The sequence below is a fragment of the Phascolarctos cinereus genome, unplaced genomic scaffold (genome assembly GCF_003287225.1).
Source record: "Phascolarctos cinereus isolate Bilbo 61053 unplaced genomic scaffold, phaCin_HiC Scaffold_9;HRSCAF=440, whole genome shotgun sequence".
NCBI lineage: Eukaryota > Metazoa > Chordata > Mammalia > Diprotodontia > Phascolarctidae > Phascolarctos > Phascolarctos cinereus.
The window spans coordinates 250,927,083-250,952,157 of record NW_027556402.1 but is presented as its reverse complement, the minus strand read 5'-3'; the positions used below and the strand labels follow the sequence as shown (position 1 = coordinate 250,952,157).

The following is a 25,075-nucleotide window of genomic DNA, read 5'->3' as shown; positions in this document are numbered from 1 at the left end:
TTCAGTCACGTCCAACTCTTTGTGACCCCATTTGGGGTTTTCTTGGCAAAGATAATGGAGTGGTTTGTCATTCTGCAGCTCATTTTACGGATGAGGAAACTGAGGCAAACAGGGTTAAATGACTTACCCAGGGTCCCACAGCTAGTAAGGTCTGAGGCCAGATATGGACTCAGGTCTTCCGGACTCCAAGCCCAGATCGTTGTGCACTATGGTGCCACATAGCTGCTCCCAAGGAAAAGAGGGAGAAGCATATTTTTATTTCTTTTCTAGGCAGATTGATCACAATAATTACATTAAGCTTTTATTAAGCACCTACTGTTTATCAGGCATTGTACTAATCTAGGAGGAAACAGACAGAAATGCAACAGCTCATGTCCCTAAGGATTTTATATTCTATCTGGGAAACAACACTTAAGACATATAAACAAGTACAGATATAGAGTGTATATGAAACTAACAGAAGACAATGGGGGAGGCATAAGCAAGAATCAGGAAAGATCTCCATTTTTCTGGTTTCCTCCAATTCATCGTTTCTTAGGGTACAAGAATATTTCTTTTTTTTTCAAATTAATTTATTTTTAGTTTTCACCATTCAGTATAAGCTTTTGAGTTTTAAATTTTCCCCTGTCTCTCCCCACTTCTCTCCCTGCCTCCCTCCCCAAGATGGCATGCAATCTGATATAGACTCTACATGTACATTCCTATTAAACATTTTCACATTAGTCATGTTGTAAAGAAGAATTGGAACCAATAGGAGGGACCACAAGAAAAAAGAAACACAGCAAACAGAAGAGGGGGGAAAAAAAGCAAATACTGTGCTTCCATCTGCATTCCTGATGGGGCGCTTGGGTGCTTGTGCTTGGACCCCAATTTCTCCCTAGTCTCAGAAACACTGTCTCTGACAGTTTCTCCTCAGCCCAAGGACACTGTGCTCATGAGTGGGCCCCAGTAAGACCATTATCTTACAGTTACAAACAGCACCTGAAGGAATTATTAGTTTGAACTGGCTTTGCACTGGATCATCAAGATATTCTTACTCACTAGACTATCTATACTACCACCCTACCTCATTATCTAAATCCTGGACTCTTCATTATCTGTATTCTAGACCTAACACATATGTATACTCCCTACATCTATCTTGTCAAACAAGACATTGCCTGGTGGCAGACTGGACAACTCTCAGTTACCCCTGAACTCTAGTTAACTTATCACACCTCCATGTGGCCCCCCTTGTGGGCTTTTCCTAGTGAACTCTGGGTAAAATGCCTGTGAAGTAGGTACAAGAAGTGCATGTTCTTTTAAGAACCTACCACTCCTTAACCACTCCCTAATCCCACCCTGAATCACCTAGTTAGCATATTTGACACGTTTTATTATGTTTTATCCTATATAAACTTTAACCGTACCCCTTTAAGATCACAGGTTCCTTAAGAATCCTTGCCCGCTGAAAAGCATAGCAATAAACTTTTTGCCATCTTGACTTAAAGAATGCTTGAATCTGTGAATTCATTCCAGATGACCCCATTGTATACTCTAGTCTTTGAGGGGTCACAGCCTCTCAGACCTCGACATTCCAGTTCTATAGTTCTTTCGCTGCACCTGCATAGCATTTTCCATCATGAGACTTTTGGAGTTGTCCTAGATCCTTGCATTGCTGAGATGACTCTATCAAAGTTAGTCATTGAACAATGTGGCTGTTATGTGTACAATGTTCTTCTGGTTCTACTCACTTCACTCGGCATCAGTTCATAAAAATTTTTCTAGGTTTTTCTGAAGTCTACCTGCTCATCATTTCTTATAGCACAATAGTATTCCGTTACATTCACATAGCACAATTTGTTCAGTCATTCCCCACTTGATGGGCATCCCCTCAATTTCCAATTCTTTGCCACCAGAAATAGAGCTGCTATAAATCTTTTTGTGTATGTGGGTCCTTTCTCTATTTTTATGATCTCTTTGGGATAGAGCCCTAGAAGTACTATTGCTGGGTCAAAGTTTATAGCCCTTTGGGCATAGTTCCTAATTACCCTCCAAATTGGATCAGTTCACAACTTCACCAAGAATGCATTAATGTTCCAATTTTCCCACATCTTCTCCCACATTTATCACTTTCCTGATTTGTCATGTTAGCCAGTTTGATAGGTGTGATGTGGTACCTCAGAGTTGTTTTGATTTGCATTTCTCTAATCAATAGCGATTTAGAGCATTGTTTCACATGACTATAGATAGCTTTAATTTCTTCATCTGAAAACTACCCGTTCATACCCTTTGACCATTTATCAATTGGGGAATGACTTGTGTTCTTATAAATTTGACTCAGTTCTCTATATATTTTAGAAGTGAGGCCCTTATCAGAGATACTGGTTGTAAAAATTCTTTCCCAGTTTTCTGCTTCTCTCATAATCTTGATTGCATTGGCTTTATTTGTGCAAAATCTTTTCAATTTAAGGTAATCAAAATTATCCATTTTGCATTTCATATTGTTCTCTATTTCTTGTTTGGCCATAAATTCTTCTGTTCTCCATAAATCTGAGAGGGAAACTATTCCTTGCTCTTCCAGTTTGCTTATAGTATCAGCCTTTATATCTAAATTGTGTACCCATTTTGACTTTATTTTGGTATATGATGTAAGATGTTGGTCTATGCCTAATTTCTGCCATACTGTTTTCCAGTTTTCCCAACTGTTTCTATCAAATAGTGAGTTTTTTATCCCAGAAGCTGGGGTCTTTGGGCTTATCAAACAGTAGATTACTATAGTCATTGACTACTATGTTTTGCAAAACTAACCTATTCCACTCATCCACCACTCTATTTCTTAGCCAGTACCAAGTAGTTTTGATGATTGCTGCTTCATAATACAATTTAAAGTCTGGTATGGCTAAGCCACCTTCCCCTGCATTTCTTTTCTTTTCATTAATTCCCTTGATATTCTGGACCTTTTGTTTTTCCAGATGAATCTTGTTATATTTTTTCTAGCTCTATAAAATAATTTTTTGGTAGTTTGATTGGTATGGCACTGAATAAGTAAATTAATTTAGGGAGAATTGTCATTTTTATTGTATTAGCTCGGCCTACCCATGAGCACTGATGTTTTTCCAATTATTTAGATATGACTTAATTTGTGTGAAAAGTGTTTTGTAATTGTGTTCGTATAGTTTCTGGGTTTGTTTCTGTAGATAGGCTCCTAAATATTTCGTAATGTATACAGTAACTGTAAATGGAATTTCTTTTTCTATATCTGCAAGAATATTTCTTAACAGCTTCCATAATCCAATCAATGCATACCCACAATGTTTCTGGTTACTTTCTCTAGCAGAAGGCGCTTTTATGAATAGCTTGGTGGCTATGAGACCTATTTCTTTCTGTGACCTTCAGTCCCTTTTTCATTTTACTGTTGAGGAAACAGAAAATGAAGCGTCGCACAATTTCCAGAAAAAAGAAGAGACCGAGCGATGGTTTCAATCCAGGTTTTTGGATTAACTTTCGCGGTCTTTCTGGCATACGACAAAACTTTCCCAAAAATCTCACAGAAGTTAGAGTAGTTAAGAGTAAACTACACAGACTCCTGCGAAAAACACTACTCAAGAGCCCGGATAGCTCAGTCGGTAGAGCATCAGACTTTTAATCTGAGGGTCCAGGGTTCAAGTCCCCGTTCGGGCGAAAAGCTTTTAGATTGCATACATGCACGTAGTGAAAACCTATTTAATTAATTAAGTCGAACCGACTACCTAAAAAATGTGTGAGGTTTTATGGCATTTCCTGCAAAAAATGAAATGGAATTGGGCTCTGGCGCGACTCATTTGGAGAGTTTCACTTCTATGTTCGTAATAGCAGGCTAAAAACGCAGGCACAAGCGCCCGAACAAGGACTTGAACCCTGGACCCTCAGATTAAAAGTCTGATTCTCTGCCGACTGAGCTACCCGGGCTCCTTGAGCTCTTATTTTTCGTTCCAAAGGTGAAAAGGGCAAAAGGAATTGACATACTATGACTATATTTGGCGCCAAATGTGAAGGAAATGAATGGAAGTTACCGTAAGCGAGAACTTTATTAATGTGACAGAGAATGGCCCCAGGTGGTGGCTGGGCGCGGAGGTCGGGGAGAATAGCTCTTAAAGAATAGGCTTGAAGGCTTAATCCACACTATTTTGTGAGGATACAGCAGGGCCGGAGATAATGGGACGTGATGTTTCTCCCTCACTTATTCCTAGTGGCCGCAGGACGGAGAGAGACTCCTCCTTGGGACTCTTTCCAATACCTTCCCGCCCCCGCCCCCGCCCCACCCATCACTGTGACATCGGACAGCTCAGGCAAGGGTCCTAGAAGCTGCGGACCCAGGCAAGCTCTGGCCAGGGGCACTTGGCCGCTAGAGGCTGCAAGAACTTTTCTCTAGCCAGAGCAAAGAGGAACCGCTTTTCGCGCAGCCGAAATAGCTCAGTTGGGAGAGCGTTAGACTGAAGATCTAAAGGTCCCTGGTTCGATCCCGGGTTTCGGCATAAGTTTTAAATTGTGCTTTCAGACCCCCTCGGGTTTTATCCTGAGTACTTGGCTTTCGGGAATACTGGAGCCCGGGAGGCGAGGAAACAGAATGGGATCGGGGGAAGGGTGGGCGGCTCTGCCCTGTCAGGGATGCGGTTGCAAAAGCTGATGAGGCACCCCCTCAACCACTCTTCCTCCCACTGGTTCCCAGTATACCGCTATTTCGCCTCTATGCGGCCTCAAGGAGGACGGAACTGGGGGTGAAGATCTGCTTTCCTTCTGTCCCTTATTTTATCCCTTTTCTCTCATTTCTTCCCTCTTGCCACCTCAGTACGTCCTTCTAATCCATCTCTCTCCCTTCCTTCCTTCCTTCCTTTCCTCCCTCCTTCCCTCCCTCCTTCCCTCCTTCCCTCCCTCCTTCCCTTCCTTCCTTCCTTCCTTCCTTCCTTCCTTCCTTCCTTCCTTCCTTCCTTCCTTCCTTCCTTCCTTCCTTCCTTCCTTCCTTCCTTCCTTCCTTCCTTCCTTCTTCCTCCTCTCTCCTAATGTACATCTAGTAGCAACCCTAGCTGCACCCCTCATGACACCCCACCCTATCCCCAGAAAAGAAGGAAACTCAACGGAAAGGTCCCTCACAGTAGAGATTTGGCTCGATTTTCTGGGAGTATAGTTATCTAGGCTCCCTCAACCCTGGGGTGGGTGGGGTCATAGCAGCAGTTGGGGAGAGGAGGTGGTATAGATGGGACCTTCCGGGTTAGTCCTCGGTTAGGCGAGAGAGTAAGGGCATTCATACTGCATCTGGAGTGAGGGAGTTTGGGGGTGGGGGGATGTTATTAAAATGAACTACTGAAGTTACCAGGGTCGCAGGGGGTCTTCCGTTAAAGATGCGATAATTGGATCGTCTCCAGTTAAGAAAGATGGCTCAGGGTCCGTACTGGATCCATTTCCAATGGTGATGTTCTCTGAAAATCCCCTTTGCCCAATGTCCTATCCATGCCATTCAACTCAATAGGTTTTGTTTAAGTACCTCCTCTCTGCCAGGCACTGAGGACAGCAAGACAAAAAGGCAACCCCTCCCTCTCTCCCCCCCCACTATGAGTTTTACAGGATCACTTAATCGGACATAGCAGAAAGTGAAACCCAAAGCCCAGGAACTGTGCTCAATCTTTTCAGTTACTACTCTAAAAACAAATCAGACAAAGATACCCAACAGTAAACGAAAACGCGACTCTGGTGGGACTCGAACCCACAACCTTTGAATGCCTCTCCCACGCAGCTAGAAGTCCAATGCGCTATCCATTGCGCCACAGAGCCACATAGAAACTGTCTCTTTTTAAAGGAGTAGATAAACGAGGAGTAGTTAAGTAAAGTATCGTTTTAATAGTCCTGAAGTCCAATACACTGTTCACTGCTCCACACGGTTCTCTAAAGTACGAGGCTGGCAGGACTCCAAAGCTATGGATGGCATTATCTGTCTAGAAGTAGGAAATTTCTTAAATTCATACTTGATTCCTGCTCAAGTAGTTTTAATGGCTCCCTATTACCTCTAGGCTCAAATATAAATTCTTCTATACTCATAAACAGGCTTCAAGCTATCCATTCTAGACTGATTACCTTTTCTTCTCCCTCAGGCAGTCTGTGTTCCGAGCCCAACTTGCTTACTACTCTCTATCTCCTGTCTCTGGGACTTTGCATAGGCTGTTTGTTACCTGGTCCTGAAATGCACTCTCTTTCCTTCCCGGCCCTCCTCTTCCCCCAATTTCATAGACTCTAGCTCCATCCAAGGCTCAGCTCACGTCCTACGTCCTACACAAAGCCACTCCACATCTTCCTAATTATTAGTGCTCGGGAAACACAAGGACTGTTTTCCTCTCTGTCTTCGTATTATCAGCTTCTATGATAGTCCCTAGCATACAGTGAGTGCTTAATAAATGCCTTTTGAATAGAATTAACTCGAATCGACAACCTCAGGAATCCGTTGAGACTCATGCGCACCGGCAGATACTCATGCCTTTCCTGCGAAAAAATAAAATGATATTGGCCTTTATCGTAGACACCTATATTTAGAGTGGGATCTGTTTCACTTATGTTTGTAATCCTCCCAGGTAGCACTGACTTGGAAGGCAGCAGAAACTTCATAAATCCTCGCTAAGGATGTGCTCTAAAAGCGCAAGGGACCACCAGAACAGGGACTTGAACCCTGGACTGTCAGATTAAAGATTTGATACTCTGCCGACCGAGCTATCCGTGTTACTTAGGAGTCTAGCTTTTTGTTCAAAAGGTGAAAAGGGCAAAAGGAATTGACATACTATGAATACGTAATCACATAAATATGAATGAATGGCATGTTGCTCATGGTAGTTGGAATCCTGAGACAAATGTCCAATGACCCAGTCCTAGTATATGGCTCTAAGGCCCTCAGAACAGCCCCACCAGACCTGGAAAGGCTGCACACATGCTCAGTAAGCTTGGCTTCCCTACCACTACTTACTTCAGTGAACATTTTAGAAAGTTAGCCCCCTCTAGAGGCTGCAAATTAAGGAAGTGGGAGTAGAGAGTGTCTCCAACGAAGTTACCTCTCCACAAAGCAGATACCAGAAGTACTACATGGTTGGGTAAACTGAGGCACAATTATGGCTGTCACGGGGACAAGACCAGAGATTAGATGTCCAGGCTTGTGTCCAGATATGTCCTTCTAAATTGTGTCCTTCCTTTAGGCCTTGGTGAGTGGGTCCTGCCCAAAGGCATGCACTCCCAGACTAGAAGGGCAGTGTGCTATTTGCTTGGAATCCAGTGGACCTCTCAGCCTGGATGAAGAATTTGAAAGTTGTTCCCCCCTCCCCCCAAATGCCAGGCTGAAAAGTCTCTCTTTTTCATTGCTATCACTCTGATTCAGCCCCTGAAGTGACTTCCTAACTGGTGCTGTTGTCTGTCTGTCTCTTCTCAGAGCCATCCTATATATATACACACAGGCTGCTAGAAAACGATCAGTGGCTCCTCATGGCTTAATGGATAAAGTCATTCTCCACGGCCTGACATTCAAGGCCTTCCACTGCCTGTCTAACTTTACTTTCCATGAATCCCTTTCCCCTCACTGAATGGTTCATTCCCAGAATAGAACCTACTGCTATGGAAGTGGAGAAGAAAACTCTTTCAACAAACCCAGTCCTTTAGTAAATGGCATCAGTCCTAAAAGGCTAAGTTCTGCCCCTCTTTCTGCCTCCTCTATTTTTTGTCACCATTATTCATTTTGTCTCCCTAGCTCACAGCCTTGGGGCTCCCTGTGACAACATTTCCCATCTTACATCTGAACAGTTACAAAATCTTATTCATTCTATTTCCACCACACCTCTAGAACCCTGATGAATGAATGAATCAGAAAGCATTGATGAACCAATTTTAACTTCTCTCCCAGACTCAAATCTCTTCCCACCACAGTTCATCCACCACTCAGCTGGCAAGATGATTTTTCTAAAGCTAGGTCTAACGCTCTCCCAACTGAGCCATTTCAGTTCCACGAAAAGCGCTTTGTCTTTGCTCTGGTTAGAGGGAAGCTCTTGCAGCCTCTAGCGGCCAAGTGCCCCTGGCCAGATCTTGGCTGGGTCCGCAGCTTCTGGGACCCTTGCCTGAGCTGTCCGATGTCACAGCGATGTATAGGGAGAGGACGGGAAGGTGTTGGAAAGGGTCTCAAGGAGGCGTCTCTCTCTATCTTGAGGCCGCCAGGAAGAAGTGAGCTCAGAACATCATGTTTGATCATCCCCGGGTCCGCTCTGTTCTCACACATCCTTACATGTTGCGGCGTGGATTTAGCCTTCAGGCTGATTCTTTATGAGCCATTCTCCTCGACCTCCGCCCCAACCCACCCCCAGGGGCCATTCTCTTCCATTCATGCGTATTTCTATGATTACACATTCATAGTATGTCAGTTCCTTTTGCCCTTTTCAGCTTTCGAACGAAAAACACGATTTTAAGGGGCCCGGATAGCTCAGTCGGTAGAGCATCAGACTTTTAATCTGAGGGTCCAGGTTCAAGTCCCTGTTTGGGCGATGTTGCCTGCGTTTTTAGCCCAGATTATTAGAGAGGATTTATGAAGTTGCGCCTACGACACAGTCCAATTTCACTTCATTTTTGTCAGGATTTGATTAAAGTGGCAGGTAAGATTTCCCCTACAGCAAATGGAAGCCTAAAAAGAAGGTAAGATTTAGTTCATTACTGTCGTTATGAATATTGTTTTTTTTGGTTCTGAGATCTTTGCTCTTAATCGATTAATACAGGTCATCCTTTGTTTTCTAAATTCCTCAGTCATCATTTCTTAAAGTGCAATCATATTCTATAACATTTATTTATCTCATTTTGCTCAGTCATTTCCGCATCTGTGAGCATCTGCTTTTCCCCACTTTTTTTTTTACTATAAAATATTTTGCTCTGTATGAGATCTTTCTTTTTCCTGTTGACATTCTGAGGAGTACATAAGCTCCTTGAAGGCAGCAACTATTTCTTTTGTATCTTTGTATAGTCTCCAGGTGCTAGAGCAGTGTTTCGCACATAGCATTTGATTACAATATCTGTTAATTAATTGATTTTATATATATAGTAGAGACCAGCGGGTCAAAGGACATTAACTGTTTTCTCCCATCCTTTAAATCTGCTCTGAAGAACAATCAGACGGCTGTATAGCGCCATCCACAGAATATGGGTACACTTGTCTTCCCATAGCCTTTCCAACAATGACTTTTTCCATCTTCTATCATCTTTGACACTTTCTTAGGAATGAGCTGATGACCTCAGAGTGTTCCCTAGATTTCAAGTAAAATGAAAAGGATTTAAAGACTGTGGGGTCAAGTTTTAGAGGGTTAGAATGTTCTGCTCTGCTTCTGTGAAATAGAATCATCCCTAGGAATCCTTCTCAGATTCCCGTTTTGGAATAGGACCACCTCCTTCAGACCTCACATATCATGGTGTTCTGCATTTCCCTAACAACATTTAGCTGGTAATACAGGGCGATTACAGCCTTCTTTGTTTTTGTTTCTTCTCCTTATCTCCTAGTTGACTGTGAGCTCCATGAGGACAGGTAAAGGATATAAGCTCCTTGAGGGTGTCTGTCTCACTTTTGCTTCTGTATCCCACAGTGCCTGGCCTCAAATAGGTACATAATAATAAATGCTTGCTGATGTTTCCCATCGTCTAGCAGACTTCTGCACACAACGAACCCCAGCAGCTCAGGCCTCCTTGGTGCCCTTGGCCGCGTAGCCTACTCCCTAGACTGCTTTGACTTTTCTTCAGCCAGAATGTATCTGTGGATCTAGAGTAGGATTCGTCTGAAAAAATAGCAGGCTCTCTCTGAGCTCTGGCCTCCATCCCCTGTTAGGGAGGGAGATGGAGAGAAGTGAAGGGGCAGAATCATCTCCTGCTTCATTAAGACTTTTTTTTTGTTTCTTTTAAAAAAAATTATTAAAAAACATTTTTTTTAATTGCTCCTTCCATGCTATAGGAAGAGCATACTGAAGATGAGACATGGCTGGGGAGATCTCACTAAAATTAATAAAGCTGAGATGGCTCTCCATGGCTTTTTGGCCAAACGTATTTATGCTTTATAAAGGAACTTTCTTTCAATGTCTTAATTAGCGTGCTGTCTCTTTATTGGAGGTACAGTTTATACACACATATATACATTATATACACACCTCTATATATATATATGTGTGTGTGTGTGTGTGTGTGTGTGTGTGTGTGTGTGTGTATACATATACATATACCCCAGAACAGTGTTTATACATGTGTAGGAGAAACAAACAGCGACCGAAAATCGGCTCGATTGCTCTCCTCTCCCCTTAAACGCGGTTGGACAAGTGGTCCTGGCTTACCTGTAGCACAAATTGGCATAAACAAACAGGAACTAGCGTTTTAAGGAACAGGTTCCCAAATGCAGGCTGCAAAGCCACCCCACCCTGGGGGATGGTGGGCGGCTTGGGGAGAGATTGGCGTGCTGTGTTTCCCGTTCCTCTTCTATTCTTAAACACTAGGAAGGGCAAGTAGGGACAAATCTCCGTGACTAACCTAACCTTTCAGCAAAAGGGCGGAAAGAGCAAAGTTCTTCCCATCGGCCCCAGAGGGTCTCACTTCTCCAAGTCCGTGGCTTTCTACCCCTCCAGGCTTCCCTTCCTTTCTTTCTGCGGTCTCAAACCTGGTACAGGAGACTTAGCGAGTGTTGATGTCCCGAGGTGGCCCGAAGATCCCAGCTCTGCAAAGAGTGTTTTGGCCTCTCGCAAGACGAGGTGGGGGCGGTGGGTGGGGTGGAGAGAGACTTTTCTCCTTCAGCCCTCAAATATGCAGACGGGATAAAGTTTTAGAACGTAAAAAAGAGGTGGGATAAAGGAAAAAACCCACAAGATGAACCATGGAAAAAGCAAATTAAGATGTTCACTTACCCAAGCTCGCTTTTTGACTCGAGAGCCCGGATAGCTCAGTCGGTAGAGCATCAGACTTTTAATCTGAGGGTCCAGGGTTCAAGTCCCTGTTCGGGCGAGCAACTCACGTTTTATGGAAGAAAAACACTAAAACTTTAAGAATAGTGTCCCCTATCTCCAGGGAGGACTGATCAGTGGAGCGGGATTTGTTACCGTGGTATTTCCTGGGAAAGGTAGAGGGGAAAACTGTTTCCCGACCTGAAGCTCTGGAGCTCAAAGATCCGGGAAAGGGCAGAACAGAGTCTCTGAGCTCTGTTTTGGTCATCAGAGCTTTTGAGATGTGGAAGGAACGTTAGGAAAAGCTTGTTGAAACAACTCAAATAAGAGAATATTTTCAGAACATTGCAAACTTTAAAGCGCAACATAAATATTAGTTGTTATCGTTATCATCCCAATCTCTTTATTCTACAGGTGACGAAACTGAGGCACGGAGAAGGGGAATGATTTTCCAGTCATATAGAGGATAGGAGAATCAGAGCTTGTACCCGACTCTTGACTTACTATCCCGGCGCCGGGTATCCCCTGGAGGTAGAACGAACGGCCGAGGAGAGAATAGGCAGGCAGGGCCCATGCATGAAGTAAGCTCTTAGTATGTGCCAAGCCGGGGCAGCGAGCTGGAACACAGCCCAGAGTAGATATAGGTGAAAAGAACACAATCTGCCCCAAGAACCTTTTATTCTAGGGCAGGAATCCCTGAATTCACGGATAAATTTAAAGGGGTCCGTGAATTTGAATGGAAAAATGCTTCTTTATTTTCCTTAACTTCTAACTAAAATGTAGCATTTCTTTCAAGGATTTATTTTTATTTTATTTTTTATTAATTTGTTTTGATTTATCAACAATCACTTCCATATGCTTTTGAGTTTAAAATTTTTCTCCCCCTTCTGATATAGGCTATACATATACATTCCTATTGAACATGTTTTCACATTAGTGATGTTGTAAGAATTAGAACCAATAGGAGGAACCACTGGAAAGAGGAAACAAAACTCAACAGAAGAGAAAAAAAAATAGCCAATATGGTATGCTTCGATCTGCTTTCAAATTCCATAGTTCTTTCTTTGGATGTGGATAGCATTTTCCATCACGAGGCCTTTGGAGATATCTTAGCTCCTTGCATTGCTGGGAAGGGTTGAGTTTATCAATATTAGTCATCGCACAACATGGCTGTTATTATGTACAATGTTCTCTTGGTTCTGCTCACTTCACTCAGCATCAGACCGTGCAAGTCTTTCCAGGTTTTTCTGAAGTCAGCCTGTTCATCATTTATTATAGCACAGTAGGACTCCATTGCATTCATATACTACAACTTATTCAGCCATTCCCCTCTCAATTTCCAATTCTTTGCCACTACAAAAAGATCAAAGATTTATTTTAAAACATGATTCTGAGAAGGGCTCCTTAGGTTCTGCTGCCCAAGGGATTCGTGGCACAAAGAAAAGTTAAGAATCTCTTCTAGAGGGTGAGGATGCAAGATCATACAGAAATAATTATATGCGCATGCGCTTAATTACATGAAACATAACGCAGAGTAATTTTAAGGACTGGAGAGCACTACCAACCCACGGGAATCAGGAAAGGAGCAGGCGTCCAAGGGGTGGGGAGATTGGTGGGTCTATCTGAGCCACCCAAGTTTCAGTCTGAGTTAATGAAGCTATCCACCAGAATGCAAATGGACAATTGAAATTCACAGAAGGTTGTACTCAGCTGAACTCTCTTGAAGACTTGTTTGAATGAAGCAAAAATTTGGAACCTCCAATCTTGAGAACAGGTAGGTTTAAAATCAGATCTTAAAGACCACTGGGCAAATGGAGATTTGGCATCTGACACAAACTTGAGGGATGGGGAGGTGACTTCCTAGGCAACTACTGTTTTCACTCATCATTCGTTGCTTTTTAGGTTCCTTTGTAGGCCTGATGAAGGCAGATACCACAGAAGGGTACCCTAGCTTAGGATACTACCCCCAGATCCCTTTGTCCTAAGCTCCCCCCCTCCCAGGGTGATCTCACCCTCCAATAGGGCAATTGCCAACTGTGCAGGACTGCATTCCCTCTCCCACAAACAAACAACTCCCCCCCCCCCACTTTTTTAGTTCCAAGAGAAAGTCAACATTTTGTAAACTCTTACTGCATGACAGCCACTGTGTCAAGTGCCTGAGATACAAAGAAAGGAAAAAACAGTTCCTGCCCTCAAGAAGCTCACATTCTAAGGCAGGAGATGACCGGCAAATAACTATGTGCCTAAAAAACAAAACAAAACAAAAGCTTGATAAATTACAGATAATCTCCAAGAATAGGCATTAGCTTTGTGGAAATTGAGAGAGGAGGTGGGGGATTAGTGGGAAAGGCTTCTTGGAAAAGGTAGAGTGAGAAGGAAGCCAAGGGCATTGCAGACATGAGAGATAAGCCAGTAAATAAGAATGGAGTGGGGGAGATGGAGAAGGCTGGCATCGTGGGATTGTAGACTCTGTGAAGGAGAATAAGGTAAAAAGAACTAGAAAGTAGGAGGGGCCAAGTTATGAAGGGCTTTAAAAGCCATATGGGGAGCCATAGAAATGTATTGAGTAGGGGGATCTGCTTTAGGAAGGTCGTTGACAACTCAGTAGAGGATGTACTGGAGTGGAGTGGGAGTTGAGAAAGGGAGACCATGCCAGTGTTAGAGTAGAAAAGGGCATCTACATCTGAGATGTTGCAAAGGTAGAATAAAGGACTTGACAACAGATTGGCTATGGGAGGTTGAGTGAGAGTGAGAAGTCAAGCATGACACCTAGTCGGAAAGCCTGGTTGATTGGGAGCATGGTGGCTATCTTAACAGTAATAGAGAAGTTTTCATTGAAGAGTTTTGGTTCTCTGGGAGTGTGTGGAGAGGAATGGGGGTGGGGGTGGAAATCCAGGCAATATAAAAACAAAAGATAGCAACAAAAACTAATAAAAAAAAAACCAGGGTGGCAATGAACTACGGGAGTCCTTGAAGGTCAAGCTAGAGGTTAAACTAATACGAACCCTTCAGAGTGAAAAAGAAAAAAGAGCCAAACAAAGAGCTAGCGCTATGATCATTGGCATACATTTTAAGCAGTAGAAAAGAAATGTTGAAAATGTACAAAGAGGAAACGGCCCCAAAGAAGAGCTATGAGAAGACACTTCACCCCAGATCCTTCATGGGGATGGGGCTTGGGGGGTGGCATGAGAAGTTCAGGGATGTGGAACATGGCATATGATGCTAGATTTTTACACACACACCTCAATTTTGACAAAACCTTTTCCTTTTTGCCCTTTTCATTTTTTTCTTTAAAAAAATCCCTCTTGGAGGGAGATGGGGACAGAGAGAAGGGAAAATCTAAGCAATGTAAAGTATATAACTGATTTCAGTTCTAGTGTAAAAAAGTATTAGAAGTCATTCAATGCGTGTCTGGGGGTATGATATTGGAATCAAAGGCATGCAAGAAGTATGTGTGTGTGTGTGTGTGTGTTGTGGAGGTTGGGGGCGGAGGTTTCTGACAGTGAGTGGTTTAGTTTGTCTGGAGTGTATTAGTAAGTGGAAAAAAGTGACAGGAAATTAGGTTGGAAAAATAGGATGACGTTGTACCTTGGGGGCAAAGCAGTTTGAAACGACGAAAATCCTTTGGATGACAAAAAAAAAAAAGGATGACTGTGACCAATGTCTTAGGCACTGACTTGTATCTTTAATGGGTGTCAGCCTGTAATGATTTTTTTTTTCCTCTCAAGCCATCACTTTTTTTTTATAGGATCATAAATCTATTTAAAGCAACAAGTTAAACCAAGTAATAGATGAACTAATTATTTCAACCCCTCATCTATCCGTCTGGCCGTCAGTCTGTTCATCCATCTGTTCATCCATCCATCCATCCATCCAACATTCATTTAGGATTCCTTGTGCCTCAATGCATCCTTAGACACGTCACTACTGGACGCCCCTCGGTTTGGTCTGTGGTCTCTCTGAAATATTTTCCTGTTCTAACGTGATGATTTAATGTATCTTTTTCTGACTTTTGATTACGAAATAGAAACATTCAGAAAGCACCAAAAAAGTCAGCTCAGACTTGGCGGCCAACACAGTTTGACATTGAGCGTGTGGTTGCCGAAATAGCTCAGTTGGGAGAGCGTTAGACTGAAGATCTAAAGGTCCCTGGTTCGATCCCGGGTTTCGGCATTAGGCTTTTTTTTTTCTTTCCCCACTCTTAATCGAGGGAAATGCTCGATCTCAATTGAAGAGGTCTGTGTCAATAAAGATACAGTTCTATCCCCCTTCCCTCACATCCGCTTTCAGGGATCCTCACAGACCGCTCTCTGGTTCAGCATGGAGCGCTGAAAGATTCAGAGAAGGGTCCGGTGCATATGGAGGGCTCCGAAACCGGACGTGGACGCAGGGCTTGCGCACTTCGGACCGGCCCTGTGTTCCTCAGGTCCGGCTGCCGCTTACTCAGGCTACACTTAATTAATTTAATAAAACAATAAAAAATATGGAACTAATCTGCATGCCCTCTTAAGGACCCGAGACGAAACGCCACATAACGCCTGGGCTCTATGGTGCAGTGGTTATCACGTCTGCTTTACACGCAGAAGGTCTGGGGTTCGAACCCCAGTGGAACTAGGAAGCTGACGTTCGTCTGTGCACAATCGGTTGCTTTTTCTAGGATCCGAGGTGTGTGTGTCTGTCTGTGTATTTGTGTATGCGTATGACCGTGCGCGCTTGTTTTAAAGGAGCATTAACTTTCTTACGAGAGCTCTTGCTCCCATTTTGCTCCTTCACGGAGGTAACGACACTGAATTCCCCATTGCTGGAGGTGTGCAAGCATAGGCTAGACGATTTCATTGGAGATGTTTGTAGACGTGTCATCTAGCCACGTGGAAGAGTGGACTTCATGAGCTCTGAGGCTCCTTCCACGTCTGAGGTTTTAGGGTACTAAACACGAAATAGAGCACGGAGTTCGGACAGCTCCGCATATCCCGATCTGGTCCTATTGTGGCTTCTCGTGAAGATGAATATTTGTTAAACGCCTACTAAATGCCAGGCACTGTGTTAAGCATTGGATCAGTTGAGATAATGCAAGTAGGCCTTGCACAAAGGAGTCATCAATGAAAAGATTATGGAAAATAGATACAACCATTGCTATTTATCCCAATGATCACTTTTATTACTATTAAATGACCTAGATTTTTCTTGGTGCAGAAAAAGTAATCACCCGGCTTAGCAGGGCTGCGTCGTTCAAAGTTCCCTTCCGGGTTTTTCTCAACTCCCGGAGATAAGAGGTGGGTTGAGTCTGTATTCATATGGGAAGTGGATTTTCCAGGTTTTATTTCGCGCCTCCCACCTTACGTGGACAGTGACTAGAGAATGTATTTAGGGTTAGAGGCAAAAATCAAATCTTCCTACCAGAAGTGGGGTTCGAACCCACGCGGACACTTGTCCATTGGATCTTAAGTCCAACGCCTTAACCACTCGGCCATTCTGGTCGACGACTAAACGGCTTTACCCCCTCCTGAGAGGAGGTCTTATCTCCCCGAGCCTCTCAATTGCTCTCCTGGTGACCATCTTGGTGGCCCGTGCCGAATTGGGGAAGAAAACCCAACTTTAAAGAGGAGAGGCAAGGAGACCTTGGGTTACTCTTTGGCCACCTAAAACGTTCTTTGTCTCGTCCTTCAGGCCCAGGAGGTACTGACACAAGACGCAAAAGCTAGGTGATCTTTGGGACCCGGAGCCTGTGTTGAATAAGCATTTACTAGCAGCTTGCTTAAATGTGCCGGGAATTCTCCACAAAGCTCTGGGCATCCAGAAATGCAAGTATTCCTGTCTTCAAAGAGTTTACAGTCTATCCAGGGATCCTGGACCCGGAGCCTGTGTTGAATAAGCATTTACTAGTAGCTTGCTTAAATGTGCCGGGAATTCTCCACAAAGCTCTGGGCATCCAGAAATGCAAGTATTCCTGTCTTCAAAGAGTCTACAGTCTATCCAGGGATCCTGCAAGTATACGAATGAGTATACAAGATATCTATACAACGTAAATAAGTAGGTAATGGGGGAAGGAGGGGAAGGAAGTGGTCTGGAACCCCTTTCCAGACTGTCCCTCCTTCCCCGCATCCCTTCGGTCTTCTTACACCTCCTCTGCCTCCCGCGCGCAGATGCAGGGACACTGATCTCCGCGCTGTCGCTGGAACAAACCCTTCCCCCTCTCAACTGCGGACACTTCCCTTGGCTGGCCCTCATGCTCTCATTTGAATGCTTGCTCTCTCTCCTGGTCTCCTCTTTCTAGCTTCTCTGGCTTCCTTTCAAGTCTCATCTGAAGTCCCACCTTCTGTAAGACGCCCGTTCTCATCCCCCTTGATAAGGTCGTGCCTTTCCTCTGAGAGTATCTCCAATTCATCCTGGCTATGTCCTGTTCGGGCGTTCTCGTTTACCTGCTGCCGCTGCCATTAGAATGCAAACCCCTTGAGAGGAAGGGATTGTTCATTTTTGCCTTTCTTTGTATCCTCAGAGCTTAGCACCGAGCCTGGTACGTGGTAAGTGCTCCACAGGTGCTTATGTACGTGACCGAGATGGTTTGTTGGTTGATTGTCCTTCGTTCTCGAAGAAGACCAAAATGACATATCACTGTGTTAGACTGAGATGGAATGTCTAGTGGAAGAAACGCACCAGTTCACAGGTATTTGTTAAGCACCTTCCAAGAGCCAGGCACTGAGGCCACAATGAATAGACACTGCTCTCCAGGAGCTCACAACCATTCCACAAAACACCTCTCTCTTTTCCTCCCTTTTGGTACCAGGAGCTACGGAAGCAGAGCCTGCAAAGTCACACTGCCCCAGCTCTCGGGTAGGTTATGGGAGTACGGAACCTGGCAGCGGACTTCTCCACATTTTCTTGGGAATGGTAGGAAATGAGTTCCAGGATGCTAGTTCTCCTTGATTTTCATTTCTAAAAACACGACTCTGGTGGGACTCGAACCCACAACCTTTGAATTCCTTTAGCTCTAACTAGAAGTCCAATGCGCTATCCATTGCGCCACAGAGCCATTCGTCCAAAGAGGTCTGCCTTCATCGTCACATCTATACGCAAAAGGCAGCGTGCCTCCTGGGGAAGGGTATACTTTCTAGAGCATAGGAAGGGATACTGGAGTTTACAGTTGGTAGAGGCTTTGGGGATCATTTCTTCATCCCCCTCGTTCCTCGTGGAAAGCACAGTTGGGACACTTGCACCCCACCGAGTGCGCGCATACTCGTAGGGCGTGGTTTGGTGTTTGGGGCTGGGGAATCTGGCGAGGCAGTGCTTGTCCGATCCATTAGCCCACGACCCCTCACAGATAGGGTTAGCGCCTAGCTCCCGATAGGACAAGCGGGATTTGTGGGTACAGATTGATGAGGTCCAGTGAGACTTTCCCTTGTGCTTAGAACAACATTTATCTCTCAGTTCGGGGAAAGTAAAAAGAAGAAAAAAAATTGAGGAGGGAGGAGGGGACCAGGTAAGGGAAAGAAATTTTCCTCCAAAGATTCTTAATGAGCGGTAACTCGAAGGTTCCATAGTGTAGCGGTTATCACGTCTGCTTTACACGCAGAAGGTCCTGGGTTCGAGCCCCAGTGGAACCATGCGAAAGAGAAGCTTTTAACTTTTAGCTGGCGATCCCAGAAAAATTCTCATCTCCTGGAAACAAGCAAAATCCGAATCCTGTCCTATTCAATTTCCTTTACAGACACACAGACACAGGAGGAGCATCTTTCGGGCTCCACACCCTTTAAACGATCCGATACCTCAAACTGGAAAGGTAGGGAGAATTGACCTGTGATCGCTAAGGTCTATCTCAGCTCCACATTCAGCGATGGCCCAAGATGAACCCATCCTTTTCACTTTCTTCATCTGCAAAATGGGTCTGTGTTTGGAAGGAGAGGGGCAGGGCTAACGGATGCTCCCAAAGGAGTTTCTCTTCCAGTTCTAAGTCCTATTATCTTTGGACAGAAAACTCTCCCTTCAAGCAAGGCCATTGCTGGAGGTGTCCCACCTTGGGGGAGTTGGGTATGCAGCCCGAGTTCCCTTAATCCCCAAGCTCGGAGGACGTTGTCTGGGCATCCGAGCCTTGTAGAGATAGAACTTTGTCATCACCTTCGCCTTGGAGTCACGAACGCTAAAGTATTCGGAGGACCCAGAAGGAGAGCCGGGCGGGTGCAGGGGCGGCAGGGGTGCTCTGGTGGCTAATAAAACGAAGAGGTCTGGGTCTAAGCGTGTGCCAGGGTGAAGCTATATTTGGAGGTTTTGAGGGATCACGCAGTCAGTAAGTGAGCGCCGCTTTGTGTCAGGCACAAAGCTAGGTTAGGGGACAGAATGACGAAGAATAATAAGTGATACGTATTTGTAAAGAGCCTGTATTCTACTGTGGGGAGGGGGCAACAATAAGCATATGTATGTATATATACTTACACAAATACATGTTACATTTATATATACAATACACACTACAGCACATATACATACATACGTGCATGCATAGGTAAATGTACATACATATACGTATGCACACACATCATAAATCTAAAGTTAATATAGACCAAGTAAGCCAAATGAAGGGGTTTAGGAAGAAAGGCACAAAGGGTTCAGGGAAAGGCATTCAAGAAGAATTTGGTGCTTGGTCTGAGCCTTAAAGGAACAGAAGGACTCCAGGCCAGAGGGAGGACAACATTCCCCCTCCGCCAGCTGTGCTCTGTCATCTTGGAAAAGACACTCTCCGTCTCTTGGAATCTATCAGATGGGACTAATCATACACGTATTACCTGCCGAGCAGTGCTCTTGGAGGGCAGGAAGGAAGCAGTTTGGGAGACTTTAAAATACTACACACCTTCTGCTCCTACTACCAGGCCACAGCCACCAGAGATGCCTCCACCACTGATGCTGCCACGATCAGCCGATGCTACCACCGCCAGTGAGACTTCAGCAAGACACCACCAAGAGATATGGCCATTTGCCGAAGATTCCCTTCCAGCTGCCCATCTCTTTTTTCAGTCTTTCCTTTTCTCTTACCTTCACAGCAACTTCAGTTCCTAGGAAGAAGTGAGTCCAAACAGTTAGAACCAGTGCAATAAGGCTGGGTTTGTTGGCTACTGATTTTGGGGGGGGGGTGTCAGTCTGGTCAAGGAATCTTCTATCCACCCGTCTGTTCCAGAAACATCAGACCCAGGAAAAGACTCCACTGCATGCCCCTTAAGGCATTCTTCTCCTATCCACAAGTACAGGAGAATGGGGCTATGCTAGAACTTAGTTAACAATGCAGCTTCCCCTAGCATTTTGAAGTTTACAAGACTCTTCTGTGAGATAGATTGTGCAAGGGTTATTCCCATTTTACAGGTGAGGAAATTGAGGTCAAAAGAAGACAAGGAAATTGTTAACAGAGTCACATTGCTAGTAATATTTGAGGAAACACTCGCAAGGGTGAGGAACCTGCAAAAGAATCCCCTTTGGGTATTTGTTCTGTGAAGTTTGGATTCAGTCAAAGGGCCACACTCAAGGACCTAGAGAGCCACATGTAGCCTCAAAGCTGAAGGTTCCCCATCCTTTTGAACCCTCATCTTCCTTCTAATGTTCTGACAACACTAGACAATGCTGGTGAAAGTTATTGACCTTTCTTATGGATCTAGAGAGAACTGAGCCTGTTAGTCATCAAAGCCAGACCTGGGAACCGGGGCCTCATTTCCACTCTATAGTCTAAGGGAGAGAGTGTGCTGTAGTGAGGCCAACAAAAGCCTGAGGTTGTCCAGGGCTAAAAGACAGAGCCCACTTAGAATTGTCCAGTATTAGGGCCAGTCCAGTATCAGCCAAGTTGTTGAGAACCCAGCAAAGACATCGAATGACCTACTCAGTCAGTTGTACTTTGAGTCAGTGTCCAATCTTTTCCTTTTCTGGATGCTGGGTGTGTTTGTGAAAGTGTATGTCCCTGGTGTTGGGGGAAATGCTTGTAGTTACTGTTTTTGCTATGCATTTGAGTAACTTGTCTGTGCTAAAGAACTGAAGGACACTCATGTCATGTTAGAACAAGAATGGTAGAACTGGAAAGGGCCAGCTGGTGCTCATGCAGCTGGAGCCTTAAAGTTGGAGTCAGACAGAGGTCCTGGGTTCAAATTCTGATTTGGCCAAGTCAACTTTAACCTCTCTAGGCTTCAGTCTCCTCATTTATAAAATGAGGGGGTTGGACTGGATGGTTTCTAGGGTTCCCTTCCATCTCTGCATCTGTCATCCTATGGTCCTGGCTGAGGATAGGCAAGTCTTAGACTGTGGAATGTTAGAATTGGAAGAGGACATGGACCAGAGTTCTAGATCTTAGAGGAATTTTAGAACATAGAATGTTAGAACCAGAAAGGATCTTAGCAAAGAGAACTGTAGAATGTAACAGCTGAAAGGAACCTTAGAATATAGGATAGGATCATAGGAGCCTTAACTTGGAACTGGATGCAACCTTGTCTAACCTTTTGCTTGACAAAGGCTCAGAGGCCAATCGAGGTTGAGTGACTTGCTCAGGGTCACACAGCTAATAAGTGTCTGAGAGAGGATTTGAATCCGGGTCTTCCTGACTCCAAGTCCAGTGCTCCATCCTTTATAATATCATAGAACATTAAAAGCAGTGGGATGTGCCGGTAAATATTTAGCATCTGGTTCTCTGAAGAAAAACAAAAGACTCACAGTACTTTAAAATTTAATCTGAAGTGTCCCTTTCAAACCGAAGCGGGCTAATGATGACTTAAAATAGAAGTAGAGGAGATTTCTTTTTATTTTACTACTTTTTGCTTTTTGGTGAGGCAATGGGGGTTAAGTGACTTGCCTAGGGTATACTAAGTGTCTAGTGAGACTTCAAGTGTCTGAGATCAGACTTGAGCTCAGGTTGTCCTGACTCCAGGGCTGGTACTCTATCCACTGTGCCACCTAGCTGCCACATTACAGGAGATTTTAGAGACCTAATGTAACTCCTTCTGTTTTGACTTATCCCATTTGCAGATGACACAAGGCTAGGAGGGACAGTTCAGATGTAGTAGTAGTAGTAGTAGCAGTGGTAGTGGTGGTGGTTGTAGTAGTAATAGTAGTAGTAGTAGCAGCAGCAGCAGCAGCTAACATTTAGATAGTGCTTCCTATGTGCCAGTAGACACTATGCTAAATGCTTGCTAATTATCATCTCATTTAATCTATACAACAATCTTGGGAAGTAGGTGCTATTATTACCCCCATTTTACAGATGAAGAAACATGCAAATGGGGGTTGAGTGACTTGCTCAGATTCACATAGCTAGTAAGTGTCTGAGGTTGGATTTGAACTCAGGTCTTCCTGACTCCAGGCCCAGATACTGGCTGACAGACACTATCCGAAAAGATATTGACCATTCAGAACACAAGAAAAGATAGGGTGAAAATAACTTCACAAGTTAAGGTGAGGGAGAAAGCTAGATATCAATTCATCTGAAAAAGATTGGGGGAGAGGAGGTAAATTTGGATCTCAATTTATTTGATGTCTTGATAATTGTATTTCAATATAATTGGTTTCCTTTGTAATCCTATGTTTTTTTTATTTAATGCCTTTGTAAACAGGGGTCTAAAGGTTTCATCAGCCTGCCAAAGAGGTCCAGGACACAAAAAATAGTTAAGAATTCTGAATTAGAGATGTCTGATAGAGGACTGATCCGCTTAGGGGGCTGATGCTTCTTCCTCTTGGAAGTCTTCAGGCAAAGGCTGGATATATAGGTATACTGTTGAGGGGATTCTGGTTTGAGTATTGGTTGTATTAGATGAGCTTTAGGGTCCTATCCAACTTTGAAATTTCTATTATCCCATACTTAGGAAGTTGTTCAACTTCTCTGAGAGTAAGTTTTCTCAATTTTAAAAGAGAGTGATAATAACTGTAGTGCTTACCTCATAGGATTGTTGTCAAATGAGACAGTGTTTAAATGCTTGGTAAACTTTATAGTGCTATATTATAATGATGGATTGATGCAGAGAGCCCTCTATCCAAGTGATCAACTCAATAAGACTGTAGAGTGTAGTCTTTGGTTGAAAGAGACACCTTCTAGGGAAGTCAATAATTCCTCCTCCACCTCTATGGAGAAGACACAAGGAAGTCCTCTGATTGTTCCCTTCTCTGATTGGCTGTCTTCAGGGTGATTGTCAAATAAATCAGGGGCTCTTCTGCTTAACTCCCCGTTACATAAATGTAAGCAGTTGTATTAATGTAAAAAACTAGAAGCTGAAGGGACTTGAGAACACAGAATGTTAGATGTGGAAGGTACCTTAGAGAACATTTTGTCCATTTCCCACAGGCGTAACATGGAGAGAGGTTGCATCATTTACCTTCGGTCACATGGTGAGTCTGTGGTGGGTTCAGGTCTCCTGGTTCCCAGGCCATTGTCTTTTCCATTTTTATATGTAGTCTTTAATATAGATATTCTTTGAATGGAGGAGGGTCTAGTGTGTCTGTGCATTTTGTTATGTGCCTTGCTTTCTTCATTCTTGGAATAACCCAAACCCATTGCCTTCACTGGTCACTTAGGCAACTCCCATCACTATTCTACAGAACACAGATATCTGCAAGAATATACTTCTCATGCTATCTTGCCCCCTGCAAATAATGGGCATAAAGTTCAAGTTAACCTTTCTCAGTTCCCTGTTAGCATAGAGACAATTCCTTTGCAGAAGGTGCAAGTCGTCTCTGTAATCTCTTCATGGCTGACTTCATCTCTTGGTTTCTCAAGGTGTAAATCAGGGGATTTAAGAGAGGGGAAATGACAGTAAAGGTGACAGAGATGACCCGGTCAGAGGGAAGGGCAGTGAAGGGCCTAGCATATACATAGATACAGGGTACAAAATGCAAGGTGACCACAGTGATGTGGGAGGAGCAGGTGGAGATGGCTTTCCTCCTGCCCTCTCCTGTATGAGACCTCAACATCACCATGATGCCTGTGTAGGACACAATGAGTAGAAAGAACCAAAATGTGGCAACTAGACCATTGTTGGAGATCATAAGGATCTCTAGCACAAAGGTATCAGTGCTGGCAAGTTTGAGGACTTGGGGGACATCACAATAAAAACTATCAATGATATTGGGCCCGGAGAAAGGGAGTGGGAGCAACAGAGAGATCTGTACTATGGAGTGTATGAAGCCCCCCACCCAGGAGGCTACCAGGAGCCCAAAGCACCTTCCTTTACTCATGAGGGTCACATAGTGAAGGGGCTTTGAGATGGCCAAGTAACGATCAAAAGCCATCACGGAGAGAGAAAAAACATCAACCCCACCAAGGAGGTGGAAGAAGAACATCTGTGTCATGCAACCATTGAAAGAAATAGTCTTTCTTTCAGCTAAAAGATCTAGCAAAACCTTTGGAGAAGTGATGGAGGAGAAGCAAATGTCCACAATGGATAGATTTCGGAGCAGGAAGTACATAGGTGTGTGGAGGTGAGACTCACAGGTCACAGTGAGCATGATAAGAAGATTTCCCAGCAGAGTTGTTACATACACCAGAAATAATAAAAGAAATAAGATGATGCTCAGCCTTGGAGACTGGGTGAGCCCCATAAAAACAAATTCCTTCACCCTGGTGTGATTTCCTAGTTCCATTAGCTCATGTTTCCTCTTCCTTGGCCACCTTGGGAAGAAAGAATTAAATAATAAACAATATACACTTACTCAGATATCTCTCTCCTTCAATTACACCCACCAGCTGCTGCTCTCACTCCTATTCATGTGCTGCTGAGTGAAGCTTGAGGAAATCGCAAAACAATGCTGGCGGGGCCTACTATAAATTTATATGACATAATCTAATTGGACTCTCATGGAGGCAAAACGATCCTATATAAACCTCCCTAATTGATTCACTGTCCTCCCAACCACATCAGTTTTTCCAAACCTTTGTATATCTCCTCAAACCTCCCACAGTTTTCCTCCCTCCACTCTCTCAGGTGAAAATCTTGCCTCATCTTTCACTTTTAAACATGATGCCATTCACCAAGAGTTCTCTTCCCTCTTCCTCATCTCACATCATTCAGATGCCTCCTTAATCCCTATTTCATATAATGAAGTGGATCTTCTCCTTGACAAGGCAGACTCTTGTACATGCTCAAGTAACCCATTGCACCATGACTTCCACCAAATTGTCCTCT

At 44.0% G+C, this 25,075-nt stretch overlaps 1 protein-coding gene and 11 non-coding genes across 12 annotated transcripts; 7 read left to right on the top strand and 5 right to left on the bottom strand.

The window, feature by feature from the left end:
- The first annotated feature begins 3,590 nt into the window (after nucleotides 1-3,590).
- TRNAK-UUU (transfer RNA lysine (anticodon UUU)) lies at nucleotides 3,591-3,663 on the top strand. The gene has a single exon. It is a non-coding gene; the product is annotated as a tRNA-Lys (tRNA).
- Nucleotides 3,664-3,857: 194 nt separating this feature from the next.
- TRNAK-UUU (transfer RNA lysine (anticodon UUU)) lies at nucleotides 3,858-3,930 on the bottom strand. Its single transcript has one exon. It is a non-coding gene; the product is annotated as a tRNA-Lys (tRNA).
- A 493-nt stretch (nucleotides 3,931-4,423) lies between these two features.
- TRNAF-GAA (transfer RNA phenylalanine (anticodon GAA)) lies at nucleotides 4,424-4,496 on the top strand. Its single transcript has one exon. It is a non-coding gene; the product is annotated as a tRNA-Phe (tRNA).
- A 1,205-nt stretch (nucleotides 4,497-5,701) lies between these two features.
- Nucleotides 5,702-5,790, bottom strand: TRNAR-UCU (transfer RNA arginine (anticodon UCU)). Its single transcript is given in 2 exon segments — nucleotides 5,702-5,737; nucleotides 5,754-5,790. It is a non-coding gene; the product is annotated as a tRNA-Arg (tRNA).
- Nucleotides 5,791-8,450: 2,660 nt separating this feature from the next.
- Nucleotides 8,451-8,522, top strand: TRNAK-UUU (transfer RNA lysine (anticodon UUU)). Its single transcript has one exon. It is a non-coding gene; the product is annotated as a tRNA-Lys (tRNA).
- A 2,406-nt stretch (nucleotides 8,523-10,928) lies between these two features.
- Nucleotides 10,929-11,001, top strand: TRNAK-UUU (transfer RNA lysine (anticodon UUU)). Its single transcript has one exon. It is a non-coding gene; the product is annotated as a tRNA-Lys (tRNA).
- A 4,039-nt stretch (nucleotides 11,002-15,040) lies between these two features.
- Nucleotides 15,041-15,113, top strand: TRNAF-GAA (transfer RNA phenylalanine (anticodon GAA)). Its single transcript has one exon. It is a non-coding gene; the product is annotated as a tRNA-Phe (tRNA).
- A 368-nt stretch (nucleotides 15,114-15,481) lies between these two features.
- Nucleotides 15,482-15,554, top strand: TRNAV-UAC (transfer RNA valine (anticodon UAC)). Its single transcript has one exon. It is a non-coding gene; the product is annotated as a tRNA-Val (tRNA).
- A 780-nt stretch (nucleotides 15,555-16,334) lies between these two features.
- On the bottom strand, nucleotides 16,335-16,417 carry TRNAL-UAA (transfer RNA leucine (anticodon UAA)). Its single transcript has one exon. It is a non-coding gene; the product is annotated as a tRNA-Leu (tRNA).
- A 1,465-nt stretch (nucleotides 16,418-17,882) lies between these two features.
- TRNAR-UCU (transfer RNA arginine (anticodon UCU)) lies at nucleotides 17,883-17,970 on the bottom strand. The gene is given in 2 exon segments: nucleotides 17,883-17,918; nucleotides 17,934-17,970. It is a non-coding gene; the product is annotated as a tRNA-Arg (tRNA).
- A 498-nt stretch (nucleotides 17,971-18,468) lies between these two features.
- On the top strand, nucleotides 18,469-18,541 carry TRNAV-UAC (transfer RNA valine (anticodon UAC)). Its single transcript has one exon. It is a non-coding gene; the product is annotated as a tRNA-Val (tRNA).
- A 5,044-nt stretch (nucleotides 18,542-23,585) lies between these two features.
- LOC110200746 (olfactory receptor 4D9-like) lies at nucleotides 23,586-24,533 on the bottom strand. The gene has a single exon (XM_020976160.1). The coding sequence runs from the start codon at nucleotides 24,531-24,533 to the stop codon at nucleotides 23,586-23,588; it is 948 nt and encodes a 315-aa protein (XP_020831819.1).
- Nucleotides 24,534-25,075: the final 542 nt, after the last annotated feature.

Coding starts and splice junctions, on each gene's coding strand:
- LOC110200746 (XM_020976160.1), bottom strand. CDS start 24,533: ATGGAACTAGGAAATCACACCAGGGTGAAGGAATTTGTTTTTATGGGG.